This window comes from Microtus oregoni, unplaced genomic scaffold (genome assembly GCF_018167655.1).
Source record: "Microtus oregoni isolate MIOR12 unplaced genomic scaffold, Mior012 000004F_ref0000308, whole genome shotgun sequence".
Taxonomy (NCBI): Eukaryota; Metazoa; Chordata; class Mammalia; order Rodentia; family Cricetidae; genus Microtus; species Microtus oregoni.
The window spans coordinates 45,976,619-45,992,307 of record NW_024543063.1 but is presented as its reverse complement, the minus strand read 5'-3'; the positions used below and the strand labels follow the sequence as shown (position 1 = coordinate 45,992,307).

General features: G+C 45.8%; 1 protein-coding gene across 1 annotated transcript; it reads right to left on the bottom strand.

The window, feature by feature from the left end:
* Positions 1–8,395: 8,395 nt before the first annotated feature.
* Positions 8,396–15,461, bottom strand: LOC121447118 (acylcarnitine hydrolase-like). The gene is made up of 12 exons (XM_041650174.1): positions 15,333–15,461; positions 14,519–14,729; positions 13,271–13,412; positions 12,494–12,627; positions 12,156–12,414; positions 11,292–11,390; positions 10,928–11,068; positions 10,467–10,547; positions 10,087–10,231; positions 9,587–9,724; positions 9,133–9,205; positions 8,396–8,680 (listed from the first exon to the last, which is right to left on the bottom strand). Exons 1-12 carry the CDS (start codon positions 15,406–15,408, stop codon positions 8,494–8,496), a joined length of 1,686 nt encoding a protein of 561 aa, XP_041506108.1. The 5' UTR covers positions 15,409–15,461; the 3' UTR covers positions 8,396–8,493.
* Positions 15,462–15,689: the final 228 nt, after the last annotated feature.

The following is a 15,689-nucleotide window of genomic DNA, read 5'->3' as shown; positions in this document are numbered from 1 at the left end:
CCAAAGGATGTAGGAGGGACCTTGGTGTGGTGGGGCAAAGTCCTTATTGTTGGAGAACTGATTAGTCAGAAGCAACAGGAGTCAATGTCCAGGAGGCAGGGCAAAGTCACCTCTGCTGTTTCCATTTTCTCTCTGATCTCCTAGAAAGACACAGCGTGGATTCTGAAGCTCTTCTGGGACACTTGGAAACCTGTTCTCTCACAGGGACATGATAGAACGCTGTAACAGAAGAAGCCATAAGTTTCTGTGAGTAGGAAAACACTCAAGTTGTCACAAGAGATAGGGGGCTTCTGTGAGTAGGGACACACTCAAGATGTCACAGGAGAGACAGGGCTTCTGTGAGTAGGGACACACTCAGGATGTCACAGGAGAGACAGAGGGCTCTGGGAGTAGGTGCACACTCAGGATGTCACAGGAGAGACAGGCAGATGCAGGAGCTCTGAGTGTGAATGACAGAAGGAATGTTTCCCCTGGCAAAAGTGGTGAACAAAGGGGATAATTTGGTCAGAGGCAAAGGGCTGTACAGGCTCCGGAGGTCTAAGCAACACAGAACACACCCTCTGAAATAACAGACACAATGCTTTGGGGAAACAAAAGGCATAGAAGACAATTTGGCATCATCAAGAAAGACAAAATACAAGACACTTTAAATTACTGGGTGTGAAAGGGTTAAGTACAACACTAACAAAGAGAGGTCTACGAGTTGAAATTAAAAGAAAACCAACCACAGGGAACATAGAGAAGAGACGCTATTGTTCAGGAGAGTTGACACTCCCACACAGGGAGAAGCCATCAGTCAGGGTGCCGGGGACAGGGATGCATTCTGCTAGACAAGCCTGTGCATTCGTACCTCCCCCACCTCGCACCCTTGACAGACAGCAGAGGATCTTCACTCTCCCTACAGGCACTGATCTCTGACCCAGGAGACTGGCAAAGTTGTTCTGTTAGAAGCCTTAGTCATGTATATGAAAATGCACAACAGACTGCACATCCCAGCCAGAAAACTTCTATTAGGTTGAGATGAAGGAAACCCCTCATTCTGGCTCAGAGCTCCTTACACTGGATGGCTTTTTTAGTATGGAGTGTCACAGATTGAGAGAGTTCAGAATGTGGCCATTACAGGGATCTTAAGACGTTCTTGGACCCCTAAGGTCACATCCCCTATCCACTCCACCTCCGTAATTTGCTTTTGCTTTGGTTTTCCAGACCCCAATAATCCATGGAGCAGCTTCCTCCTTGCTGCTTTACTGTTTTCCCTAGCATGACACAGCCACGTCTTTCTCTATTAAAGATTCCTGTTGTTGCACGGTGGGGGCTCTAAGGCACTCTTGTCCAGTCTGTGGTTCCAGTTGTAACTGGCCGCTGATTTCCCTACATTCAGCACCTTGACCAAAGGCGCTGATTGGCTGTGGGGCTAAGAAGTCTTTAGTGCCTCCGTTCTCGGGAGGAAGGAATTGGCTTCTTCAGGTGTCCCAGGCTTTCTGCTGTTTCTTCTTGATATAAGATTTTCCAAGCTCAGCTGGTGTGCTGGTTTGAATGAGAATGGCCCCTAGAGACTCATATATTTGAATGTTTGGTTTCCAGTTGAAAGACTGTTCAGGAAAGATTAGGAGGTGTGGCCTTGTTGGGGGAGGTGTGTCCCTGGAGGTGGGGTTTGACATTTCAGAAGCCCACACTAGGTCCAGGCTAACTGTCTGCCTCCTGCTGGTGGATCTGGGTACAAACTCTCAGCCACTACTCCAGCTCTGTGCCTGCTGCCATGCCGCCCACCAGGAAGGTGGCCCTGGACTCATCCTCTGAAACTGTAAGGAAGCCCCCAGTGAAATGTTTTCTGTTACAGTTGTCGTGGTCATGGTGTCTCTCCACAGCAATAGAGCAGTGATTGCGATAGCTGGGGGAGGGTGGAGCCCTCATGCTTTGTTACTCTCTGCACCTGCATCCAGACCCCGTGTTGGTAATTGCCAAGGCCACAGCAGGTGTGTAGAATGAAGATACTCAGGTGCATTTCATGGAAGAAACAGGGAGTGAGCCCAGGAGCAGTGGGAGGGGGAGGATGGGGCTCAAACTCCATTAAAGCTCCTGCAATGAAACACCACCCCTTCACACCATTCTATAACATCAGGCTGAGGAGCCATAAGGACAAGTGGTCACAAAGATATGGGGTCACTGATGCCCTCATAAGTGTCTGGAAGAAATGCAAAATGATAAGTCATAGATGTCGGTTTGACACTTTCTTTTAAAATTAAACACGCATGTGTTATATGATTCAGCAATTCTGATCTCAGATCTTTAGCCTGATGGGAAGAAAACATTGATTAAAAAAACCCTATGTTTGAGATGTTCATAAGAGCTTGATTAAAAGAAGTCAAAATCTGGTCACTCAGGTGTGCACCAGCTGGAGTGTGGGTGGGTAAATGTGTCCAGGGAAGCCCTTCTTATTCTTCTGGAGTTGTCATCCCCCCAAGCGCCCACCTTCATGGTACCTCACCTCATAGGGCATCATGTTTTGACACTGTAGAATTTGGCAGACATAAGCTTCAAATCAGCCTTGTGTTTCTGAGATGTCTTCCCTACCTGATCCACACAGATGAACATCTCTGTGTCAACTGATGTGGATGAGGCCAGAGCAGCAGCACATACAGACATCAGAGGCTTTTGCATCCATCTTCCCAGAGTCAAAAGCTCACCTCTTGTCATCTGTGACTTGATGCCTACAAGGGATGCCTGGCTGCTAGGCTTCTCTGTGCATGACGCACACCAGGTCCACCACTGACAGCTGGCACTGTTAAAGGGGCAGACAAAACTTGATCAAGAAGCTGCTTCAACCCTTGCAGAGCCATGATGTTTCATGCCCCCAAGAGCAGCTTTCCATGAATGGCATTTAGTGGGATGGTATCTTTCATTCTGAGGGTGGGAAAGCCCAGAGCAAAAAGGGATCAGATTGTGACCAATATGTGAAAACCAAACACATGTGCACACATTAATCCTCTTTTTACATTTGTTTACTTTTATGAAGCAGAGCTGGTTTTCTCTTTTATTTCTTGGGTATCCAATGAGTTAATCAGGGTGTGTGTCTGAGGGAGAGGTTTCTCACGGGAGCATGGCTAACTCAAAGGCCACCCAGTCTGAGCGATGACTCAGGAGAACTGCATCCATAGAGATCTATTGTGGTTTTCACACAGCTCAACAGATCAAAGTGTCTCCTCTCCTTAGGAGTCCACTTCTTTCAGAGTTGTCATTTGAAAGGACAGATGTTTGCATGTTTGAGCACAGGGTTAAAGAGAGGCCCCCAAGGAGAGGACAAGACACCCTCAAGCATGGGTGTTGACTGCTCAAGAGAGACATACAATGGATTTTGGAGGCTTCTGGAGTTACATGCTAAGAAACTCTTCTCTTTTGTTGAATAGGATCATGTGTAGTTGCTGATGTGCACTGGATAGCAGCCAACCAGGGATGGGGAACTGCAAACAAGGTCTTTCTTGTGAGGTTCCCAGAGCCTTAGAGTATTACACCTGGCAGAGGAGTAAAAGCTGAGCGTGCTTAGGCCTGCAGCACAGTGAAAGCTCTTATAATACTCTACTCTGAAAACATCACTCTAAAAAGGAATGTTGTCTTGATATAGACAATCTTCAAAGGCAACCTTATTGTGTTGGAGTTCTTTTTCTCTAGGTTTTCTCTTAGTATATACTGACGATATAAAATAATGGGTTTTATTATGACATTTTCCTACATGTGAATGAGGAATTTGTTCCTTTCCATTCCCATATTACTCTTTCTTGTCCGATTCTCCTTTCTGCTGAAAACTCGTCTATCTTCTACTTTACTGGCTTTTTAAAAATCATTATTGATCATCCAAAAATTTAAATTAGAGTAAGCAAGTGGGTGAGAGTTTATTTACAGGAGTATGGGTGGTTTGGGTAGCAATTCCACTGGAAAAAAAATGTTTCTTCCCTCCCCAGTGTCCATCACTCACGTAGAAATGCTGAGGAAGGGATGGGCCCTCCTTACCCCACGTGTCTTTGTAGCACTTCATTGTGTCCAATATCTCATTGTTTTGATGTATGAACAGATTCTTACCAGAGTTCTGGATTTCAACTGGAGAGCCTCCAATTTCCTTTGCCTCCACAAGAGTACTGGTTCCTCAGGCATGTGCTGCCACATCCTGCTCACACTTATCTTTTTAAGTAATCCTGGGGATTATGTAGAAGACACTGTCATCTTGATGTCCCTGTGGATGAGGCAGCTCTGGGTGCCAGAGAGGTGAATGTGCTACAACTCTGTGCCTTCTTATAAAGTTGTCTGAGGTTCCAAATCCAGGTACCCGAAGCATGTTCAGAAGAACAGTCACGTATAAGCAGGTGAGACCTTCTTGCCTATAATGCGCAGTGCACATTAACTAGAACCCAGGAAACTGCAGACAAGGGTCTCAGGCTGAGAGAAGTATAGCATCCTTAGAGTGGCTGTGACTCGGGGAGTGGCACGATTGTCTCAGAGTTCACAGGAGACTGTCTGGAGATAAGAGGCATCAAGGTTTGCACACTCCCCCTGCCCCAGTACTCTCTTGGCTCAGCTTCTGTGAGGACCTGAAGACCATGTGGCAGGCCTAGACCACATACTCCTTGCCCTAGAATCCACCTTGTACCTTTGCCCAAGGTCAGACACGTTGATGGATCCTGTCCTCTCATTTCAGCAGGGTGGTGTGAGGCTGGAGGGTTCTAGTTCTGTTTTGGTCCAGCATACTCTCCATAATCTTTCTGGGGCACCTGGGTAATTCTCTGACCTAAGTGGTGAGTCATATGATCCCAATAACACCATGACAGTGTTAATAGTTTCATTGCTACCCTAGGGTCCTCAGCAGCCAGAGTCTAGACACAGACACACACAGAGAAGGGAAATGTCCCATCTGTCCCTCTGCTCCTGACCGTCTGCCTGGTCCTCTGAACTCCAGGCCCAGCCCTCATCAGAGCTCCTCACACTGTTGTTCCTCGGTGCTGAGTGTCCTCGGGTGTCATTGACCCCGTGTGTGCTATAGGGCTACTGTGTTTGCTTTAGCGGAGGCATTGTCCCTCACTGCTGTCTGTCATTCTCCATAAGCTCCTCCCTCCCTAATCCCTTGCCTCCTCCTGCCTCTCAGTCTCTGACTCTGCGAAGGTTGGCAGTTCTGACCCTGTTTCCATCTTCCTCTTTCAGAGTCTTACCCTGAACACACGGGGGGAGAAGCAGAAACCCACAGGCTGTGGTCTTCAGGAAGCCAGGAAGTTTATCCAGCAGCATGGTCAGGTTTGTCAGTGGTTCTCACTCTCCCTAATGCTGTGATCTCTTAAGACCGTTCCTTATGTTGTGGTGATCCCCAACCATAAAAATTTTGTGTTGCTACAAATTACAATTACAAATTACAATAATTACAATAATGTAAGTATCTGATACATGGATTATGGGATATGTGACCCGTCAGAAAGGGTCATTTGACCCCACACACAAAGTGGTCTCTACTGACAAGTTGAGGACCACTCAGCTAGGTCCTGGGCCTGGGTTTGTGCTGCAATGGATGCACTGTGTTTCCCAACAGGAAGCAGTTGTGGGCCTCACCCAGGTAGGAATTTGAACTCAAGAAGGTATAGGTGAGAACTCTTTGGGGCAGTGCAAGGCAATGTCCCAGGAGACTGGCACTGACCCACAGAGGTGAAGAGAGTCTGTGCTTATCAGTCTATCAGGCCGGCAAGACACCTATCTGTTTTGTCTTTTTATTGCACCCCCTTCAGTAAGCACAGCATGGACTCTGAAGTCATTCTGAGTATCAGTAACCCTTATCCCTAACCCCACCCCAAATCAGGGTGACTTCCTTGTCACAGACCCAGCCTGGGGCAAGGATAAGAAGCAGGAAGCAGGGGGCTGGAGGGATGGCTCAATGGTTAAGAGCATTGCCTGCTCTACCAGAGGTCCTGAGTTCAATTCCCAGCAACCACATGATGGCTCACAACCATCTGTAATGAGATCTGGTGCCCTCTTCTGGCATGCGGGCACACATGGAGGCAGAATGTTGTATACATAATAAATAAATAAATAAAATTTTTAAAAAATTCTTTAAAAAAAAAAAGCAGGAAGCAGAAGGCTGCACTGGAGAGTCCTGATCTCTTAAGCCGGTGTGTGCAGGGTCCCACAGATGGGGAAACCACAGAGGGAGAAGGGCTGGTTTTAACTTGTGATTCCTGTCCTCAGACCTCTGAATAGAAAGGATTGTAAGCCTATGTAATATGATCTGCATTTATTTAATTTTCTAGGTTGCCTGGCATCACACCCAGGACCCTCTACATTCAGGGCAAGCTCTCTACCACTGAGCTACATCCCTAACCTTACAACTTCTATAAATGTTTAACACATGTGTGTCATGACCAGTCAGCAAGACATGATGTCAATACAGTGTTTCCATTCAACTTGTCTGTGCTCCCAGCCCTGCCCCGGAAAGGTGTTCTCTCTTCCCTCATGACTGAAGAAACAGCTGGCCTATGGCAGATGGACTGTCCCAGCTCTTCTAAGATCAAAGACGTGCACTAGATTCTTTGTGTTACCTGAATAGCCTGATGTCTTAATTTTTGGCAGCAGGAATTAAGTAATGAACTCAGACCCCAGTGGAAGAAACTGGCACCAGCCCTCCGGGAGGGTATCCTTCTCTGCTCATGGTGTCCAGAATGGATAATCAATAATCTTCACTGTGACCCCAGAGGTCATGCTATCCTGGAGTTGGCTTTCCTTGCACTGGATTTTTAAAGGGGGAGTTTGCCAAGCGGGAAGTTTGGCTTGTAGGGAGAGCTGAGCAGAGTTGTAATATGACATGTCAGGATCTCTAACACAAAGGATCTGGCCTCTTAGTAAAAAGCAAAAAATATTTTTTGTTTTTGTTTTTATTTTTGTTTGTTTGTTTGGTTGGTTGGTTGATTTTGGTTTTTCGAGACAGAGTTTCTTCATAGCTTTGGAGCCTGTCCTGGAACTCACTCTCGTAGACCAGGCTGGTCTTGAACTCACAAAGTTCCTCCAGCCTCTGCATTCCTAGTGCTGGGATTAAAGGCATGAGCCACCACTGCCCAGTGAAAAAATGTTTTGAGAAAATTTAGCACCTTGAGAACAGTTTGACCCCTTTGTAGACTGACATAAAGTAAAAGAATTATTTTATTTTTATTATTAACTTTTATTAGAATAGCCAAAAATATTTAGTAACAGGAAAGAAGTGAGAAAGAGAATCATGGATTATGGATAATCAAGAACAAATGTTTATCAAAATGACTAGGAGGATGCAGGGGAACTGTGGAGGTCCAGAGGACACCCCAAAACATATGCTCAGTGAGACAGGGGACAGCAATCTCTTTCATTCATGTATGGACTTTCTGATCCCTCTACCCAGCTGCACCCCAGCGTCAAACATCTTCACAGACAGGTTTGATGATGTGAATGTTGGCATTACCATGGCTACAGACCCCTTGGGTATCAAGACAAACCTCAGCAGACACAAAATAACAAATCTGCTTTTCTAGAAACACACACACATGCACACAAACAAACAACCCACAAATATACATATACAGACACATACATGCTTATAATTACATGCATGCTCACATACACGCATATGTACACAAAATACTACACACAAATGCACAAATACATATGCATTCATACAAGCACAGAATAGACGAATGAGGTTGGATATTAAGAAAAAACAAATCAATACGGATCAATGTACAGATTACATTAAAAGAGACTGTAGGTGACATTTAATCTACAAACACCATGGGATGCTTTCAAATCTGGTCACTGACTTGGGAACCTCTATGTGACGCGTTTTGAAAGTATCTATGATTCATATTTCTATATTGAAACTTAGGCTCCAAGGAAATGTTATGAAAAGTGGAGCCTAGTGGAGGTCTGGGACATGAGAAACATTAAATATCCCAATACTCAGTGAAAAAACAAGGTTTTATCTTTGGATGAGAGAGCTAGTCATCATGATACAGCAAACAGCTTCGTATCTTAAACTTTGACTTCATGGTCTCCAAAAGCACAAACCTAATAATATAGAGCTCGTGATTTTATCACCTCACTCATATGATACGGGGTTTTTTGAAGAACCCATATCAATATTTTTTAAACTTCTGCTCTATTTTAAAGAGATGTTTTTGTCTTAGAGAAAAAGACAGTGAAAATGAGAAATGAAGGGAGGAAGGATGGAAGGACCTAGTACCAGTGGAGTCTGAAAGGAGCTGAGCCTGCCTTGGGAGGTTAACAATTCCTGTTGTTATGGAGCATTCATTGAGTGGGTCTAACAAAGATGACCCAGCAGGATAGAGTCACAGGCAGAGGATTCGTGATGAATGCAGAACAGACTAGTGCAGAGGTTATGTGAGTGTTAGGATCAACCCAGGTTAGTCAGTATATTTTGGGAACCTCAAGGTGACCCCATCGGCAGCCAGTGCTACACACCATTCCTCACACAGGACACTATAGCTCTTTGTGCATACTCTGAGATTTCCTTAGCTCCTGGATCTTCTGGGGCAGAGTCTGGGTCCAGAACTGCAGTCTTCTGGCCTTCAGGGCTCGGCCCACAGCAGGCTGAATGTCCAGCTGCAGGTACTGCTCATCATGGTCCATCATGGGCCAGTAGGGTAGACCCTCGCTGTTAGGGTTCCTGTGAAATGACAGAGAAGGGGGAAAGGTGAGGTCATTCTGATTCTAAGTCTGACCCCTGACTTGGGTCAAGGCAGTGGAACATTAGGCCAGTGGTTAATGGGGCTGATAGGACAGGTGTCCTGATAAAGGGACACAAGTGTCACCCACTAGTTTCTGTTCCCTGTGTGGGAATACTACTTGACATGTTTTATATCTACATCTAAGAGGCAAGATATAAAGAACAGTACCAGAGCACTATGGCTTAGGAACCAGATCACTATGAGATGACCAGTGGCTGATACCTACAGAGTATCTATATAAATGTGCTATCCAGGAGAGGACTCTATCATGTGATGGAAGAAAGGGGGAAAAAAAGCTAAGGAGACCATCACACAAAAGGGAGATCTATATAGGGACCCACATATTCCTATAACCCATATAGGGAAGGTTGAGAGAGAGGTGTGTTCTCACCCATGTCTTGCAAAGTTGGCCCAGTACTTCATCATCCTCCTGTTCAGTAGCTTCTCCTCCTCAGTGAGGTCAACTGGAATCATGAGAAAAATAAATCTTGGAGTCCATGACACCAAACACAACTACCAACTTATGCTTCCCACTCAGAATCCCAGCTGCTGTCAGACCCTAAACTATCAGCTTTATTACCTCCCTTCTTTACTATACAGTATTCAACACCCATGCAATCCTTTAAAGGAATTCCTGCCCCCAATGTGCTGTCAACTCCGTCACAGGCTAGACTGGCACGGGTTCAGATTCTAATCTTGGTATAATTTTTTTGTCTATGATATGGTACACATTTGAATTTATTCTCTCCCAGAATCTAATTTTTCTCTAATGGATTTAAAACTCAGGAGTCCCTGGGGTATCATCTGCAACCTCAGTCAGCTGAAGGAGAATAAGGAAGACTCACTTTTCATGCCGAAGATAAAGGACCCAAAGACAAAAGTAATCTCATCACAATGGTCAGCCTTCACATAGGGTGGCTTGAAACTCTTGAAGAAGGTGGGTTGATGTTGGAATTCATAGAAGAAGACAGGGCCATGGGAACCTGGAGGTAAGGACAAATAGTGACATAGTAGCCCATCAAATGGATTTTTGCTGATATGTTTGCTGACAAGATACCTTGATATAAAGTTACCTGGAATCATAAATGTTAAATGGGAGACAAAGTTCCAGGCTGGAGCACTAGCTATAGAAAAGCTCAGGGCAAAACAGTGCTCATGGCCTTCCCAGCTGGATGGTTATGTCAAGTCAATAGATATTCAGAAACTCATTTTTTCCCTCTGCATCTAGACGTCACTCTACTAAACTAGACATGAGGAGACCTGGATACCCACACTGCACCACAGTGCTCACCTATGGTCTACATCATTGAACAGCTCTCCTAAGACTTGTTACAGATGTACTCACGTTGAAAATGTGCTACTTGGAGTGCAGGGATCACAAACATGAAGTCTCCCATCATCTCCGTGTACTGTATTTGGAGGGTCTGTGGGTCCTCAGTGTCCCCCATGTACTCTTCCATTATCAGGTCGCCACACTCAGGAGGCAGCATCTACACCAAGAGATCAGGATGAATGAGGTTAGGCATGGTCTCGGTTAGTTGGGCAGCAGTCTTTGCTTTGGGGAGAATGGGACCTTGGCAGAGATAGAGTATAGGGGAAAAGGTTCATTCTCTGAGGTCACTCCACACAGAATCACACACATATGCTGACCTTCGTTAATAGGGATGCTATCTGAGAAGGGCTATTAGGGACGTCTCCATTTGGATAGGACCAGCAGTATCTCACCATTTGTGATGCTGTATTCTTCAAAACAGCCTGCAGGTTCTCCCTTGTTATTTCCTTTATTGTCTGAGCAGAGCCGAACATCTGGGTTGTAGAAAAACCTGTTAAGTGTGGGTTCTGATGGACTTTTTTTTTTCTTTTCTTTTTTCTTTTTTTGGATTTTCGGGACAGGATTTCTCTGTAGCTTTTGGTTCCTGTCCTGGAACTAGCTCTTGTAGACCAGGCTGGCCTCGAACTCACAAAGATCTGCCTGCCTCTGCCTCCCGAGTCCTGGGATTAAAGGCGTGCGCCACCACCACCAGGCTTTCTGATGGACTTCTTTAAAGATGCATTGTGTCCCCACTGTTTAGCATATGGCGCCACCACCACCAGGCTTTCTGATGGACTTCTTTAAAGATGCATTGTGTCCCCACTGTTTAGCATATGAATCACCAATCTCCCAAAGGATTAGAACTGAGACTCACCACGGGGATGACCCAACCATACTCATCATTGTTGACACCAATGATGCTGGGGACAGGACGAAAATCCACAGAAGCTAACAACTCTTGGGGATGCTTGGGTAGGAAAACCCCATCTACCACAGCAGGGATGATCTTGAAGACCTGAGGGGCATTAAAAGTCAATGCTGAAGGTCAATGAAATATGTATATTGATGCTCACTGAGTTACTTCCACCATTTTCATATTTCTTACCGGCCTCAGAGTTCTCAGCTCACTCTGGAAGAAAATCTACATTTAGATTAGCCTATCTTGGTGTTCATATTGTACACAGAACTAAAGAACACCAAGTCTGACAAGATATTCCAAGGCACACAATTCTACTTACCTTGTTAATGACCAGAATCTCTGCCTCACTCTTGCCTCTCAGACAGTGCACTAGGGTCTCTGAGTCCATGGTCTCACATCCAGACAGGCTGGCCACTGTCTGTGAAGGGGAACAAGTGGGGAGAAGAATATTTACAATTTCAATTCAATGCTATTGCCCTAGATACCATACTATAGTGTGTGTTGGGTGTGGATTGTTACAAATATAAATCATTCCCTTTGTCCTATTTTTCAAATTGACAGGCATCAAACAGTATCTTTTCTACCTCAGCATGTTTTGCTCTAGGGTAGTTTTGCTAACCCCAGCCGTTCTTCTGTATATCAGATGTGAGAAAAAGAGCAGGTCTGCCAGTGTTTATATGTGAGCATTAGAGAACCAGGTCTCCTTTCTTCACAGATGCCCCTTATTTGAGACAGGGTGTCCTCTTGTTTTCTGCTCCTAGTTTGAGCTACCCTCTGAACATCCAGGGAATCTCTTGTCTCTGTGTCCCCCACGTGAGCACAGGAACCTTGGAATTACAGACATCCTACTCTCTCCAGCCTTTTGAGGGTTCTGGTTGTTTGAAGTTAGGTCCTCAGGCTTGTACTCCAAACACTTAATAAAGCTACTGAGCTATCTTCCTGAGCATATGCATATTTATTTTTGTCGGTATTGGAAGCTACTTGGAGCAGTTTGCTGGTCAGATAACATGATCACCCAGTATGAAGTGGAGGCAAGTAGAAGCTAACCACTGAGTTTCTCAATAATTACTGGAAGAAATCTATTTTCCATAGCCATTATTTTCCCAATGAGACAGAAGACCAGAGTACCAGAATCTGAAGGCTGAGAAGGCAGACTCAGTCTATGATGGTTGAGAGCACTCACAGTGTAGACCCTCTCATGGGTGTCAGAGATAAGGTCAGAAAGGAGGGCCACTCCACTCTGCATGATGGCTCTGTGGAAGAGTCCTTTGGACATGGGGGACACAACAAGTGAAGACACACTTGCGCCACCTGCTGACTCGCCAAAAATGGTGACAAGGTCAGGGTTGCCTCCAAAGTGGGCGATGTTCTGCTGGACCCAGCGCAGGGCGGCCACTTGGTCCAGGTAGCCCCAGTTGCCTTTGGCATGCTGGTCTCCAGTGCTGAGAAGTGGAAGGACATGGATCATAGGCTTGTCTAGGTTCTTTCCAGCTGCCATTGTCCACCAAATCCTAGTCTTACCTGAAGAATCCTAGGACACCCAGGCGGTATTGGATAGTGACAACCACCACATCCTCAGTGGCTGCCAGCATGGATCCATCATTCATAGAAGCCATGCCTATAACCAGAGCACCACCATGGATCCACACCATCACCTGGAGAAGTCAAGAGAAATGCCATAAAGCCCATAACTATTCCAATTCTGCAAGACTGCTTATTAGAGCATCAACTGCTGGGCCTCTGTGCAGCTACACAAATACATGCAAATCCTCAGGACTTCAGGACCTTAGTCATAGGCAGGTCCTCTTGTAGCCCCATCAGTGTATTTCTAGTGCCCATCCCACCATGTGCCTCAGTTTGAACTAATGGGTCTTTGTGTAGAGCAATGTCGTCATTACTCAGACTCTGCATAGTGGAACAAAGAGGGGAGCCTCCACGGTTGTCTCTCCAGACTAAAAAAGGAAAAGATCAACTCTCACCAACACAACACATAATCCAAAAGTAGACATAGGTAAGCGCAATATTGAGGCTTGAGCACCTAAGTGGTTCTACAGAACTCAGGTTGTGGAATGAGTCCACTTTGATCAAAGAGCTGGAGCCTTTAGCCACTCAATGCTCCTGTTCTGTGTTCCATACCCAGGTTCAGCGGCTTAGTGTGGCTGAGAAGGCATCTTTGACCCAGTAGGTGGAGGCTTTTCAGCAGAGTCCCCACTACAGTGGAGCTCAGGATGCTTTTGTCCCTTCTAATCATCTTGAAAACCATGCCCTCCCCCAAGCTGACCATGTCCGGACACTCACAGGCAGGTTAGAGCCCTCATTGGCATGAGCTGGTGTGTAGATGTTGAGATACAGGCAGTCCTCAGACATAGAGAATGAGGGCAGGGGCAGGTTCATATCCTTAAGGCCCAGTGAATTCATCATTTCAAGGCTTTGCAGACAGCTGATGGAAACAGCAGAGAGATATCCCAAGAGACATATGGTGGTCAGAAGCATATGTGAGCCTGGATGTTTGTCCCCCACCTCCAGCTGCTGCTCTTTATGATGCCCTGATAACACATGTTCCCCCTCTGAGGTCCCTTCCACCAAGGTGATGGCCACATGCTCCAGGAAAGCTGGGGTGGGGTCCTCCAGTTTGGTTGGGTCTGTATGTTGTTTTATTTCTGAGTCTGGTATATAGAGACATCTCAGTGTCTGTATGGAAATGATTGACTGTGTGCAGTGACATTCACTGAAGTTATAAGAATAGAAAAGTGACCTAGACCTTAGCAATGCAAGGCATGCAAGCGTTTCCTCCTCTCTGTTCCTGGTTGTGGATGTGATGTGACCGGATCATGTAATTCAGTGTAACTTCCCCAATATGGTGGATTATACTGCAGAGCCTTTAATAGTAGCTTTCTCCCCTAAGTTGCTTTGTTGGCACTTTATTGCAGCAACAGAAAACAAACTAATATTGCAATACTGGAGTGTGGTACTCTACAGGTACTTGAGGAATCAATGGACAATACTGCCTAAAGGGCAGTAGAAGTCCTTCATCCCATGTTCAGACTCTCGGGGAACTTCTTTTTCCTATGCTGTCTTCAGAGCGAATTAGTTACATATAGTTCTTTGGTCAATGTTGCTTGGCTCTATAGGTTGTCACGGTGGCTCTAGGATTGGGTTAGCAAGTATCCATCATGCTGCACTTCTCAGGACCTGAAGTGTATTCTACTGGATTTGGGGTACTTTCTGCTTAATAGGTCACACAACTCATGCCTCAAGTTCCCTCCCATTGTGGCAGACAACACTGGGCTTTATTGAATCTGTGAACAATTTTATTTTAGTTCTTCTCTACAGTACCTGCATCTAACTCGTAGCTATATTCTGATGCAGGAACAGGTACAGTTGTTCTACTCAGCCTTAGCACATGTGTTAGTAAAATGCATGGCAGACTCCCCACAGTGAGAGAAAACTGCTGTGGACTGAGATGGAGGAAAGACTTCAGCATGGCTCAGGGCTCAGAGCAAATGTTCACCCCCGGGCCAGATGTCCTCTTGGTCCAGAACTTACATGGCTGGATAGGAGGTCCCATCTCTCACACCACTCCAAGGTTCAGGGGCTTCAGGAGGTGCAAAACGCAGCGGTCCTACAGGTGGCTTGGCAAAGGGGATTCTCAGGAATCTGTGGACACCAACTTTAGTGTCACTCACTCGGATGAGGCTGCCTCGGACCTGGCCTGTGTGTGTGCTTCTGATGGGGCTGGTCTCTGAGGAGTCCTGACCTGTGTGGAGAAATGCCATCTGGGTTAGTTGTGTGCAATCAGCTGCCAGCAGATTGTGGGAGTTCCCATCTCACTGTTACCAGGACACAAAAGAAAGGACCTCCTAGTTCAGCTGTGGGGTGTGAGTGTGGGAACTTCCCTATCCCTCAGAGCCAGGAACCTTTCCTATTGCCCTTTGCGCGGGGTCAGAGGATTTCTCTGGCCAAAGAGTTCACACACTCTGAGATATTTGGCCACATGAAATTATGATTATTGTCATTCTTATACAAAGGCCAGTTGTAGCTAAAGTAAGAGTCATACATTGAGGAGGGAAAATCCTTCATCTTGCTTTTCCTTGAACTGTCTATCATTCACCAGAGCTCCTTACACTGAACTGTCTCCTCACTATGGACAGATTTTAGACATCTCTGACCCTCCCTGTGTTAAGCGTTCACAAAATCAGTGTACTTTGGCTAGGGGATTGGGAGACACATGTTTCCCACACTTTAGGCTGTCCTTTCCATCACCCCTTACCCCTGAACCCCTGCTCCCTGGTCTTCCCTCCCTCCCACAAGCTCAACCTCTGATTTTAGTCATTTCCCACTAACGCTTATTAAGTCTCACCCTGTACATGGAGAAGGAAAAGCAGGAGCCCAAGGACCACAGCATTCAACCAGCTGTGAAGTTGAGTCAACGGCATGATCAGCTCTCAGGTCTGAGTCTGTGCTGCTATACAGAACAGCTATATTTCACAAACAGGAAGCAGAATGTGTGGGTCTTTCCTAGGTAAGAATTTAAATCAAAAGGATGTGGGCGGGGACCTTGGTGTGGTGGGGCAAAGTTTTCATTGTTGGAGAACTGATTAGTCAGAGTGACAGAAACAAAAGTCCAGGAGGCAGGGCAAAATCACCCTGCTCTTTCTGTTCCCTCCTTGGCCCTGGAAAGGCACAACATGGATTTTGAAGCTTTTCTGGGACACCA

Excerpts from the sequence above, each read along its gene's own strand:
- LOC121447118 (XM_041650174.1), bottom strand. The coding sequence starts at position 15,408 with ATGCCGTTGACTCAACTTCACAGCTGGTTGAATGCTGTGGTCCTTGGG. Across the intron at positions 11,391-12,155 it reads CCCATGAGAGGGTCTACACT|ACAGTGGCCAGCCTGTCTGG; the intron begins GTGAGTGCTCTC and ends TCCCCTTCACAG. Across the intron at positions 8,681-9,132 it reads GCCAACTTTGCAAGACATGG|GAACCCTAACAGCGAGGGTC; the intron begins GTGAGAACACAC and ends GTCATTTCACAG.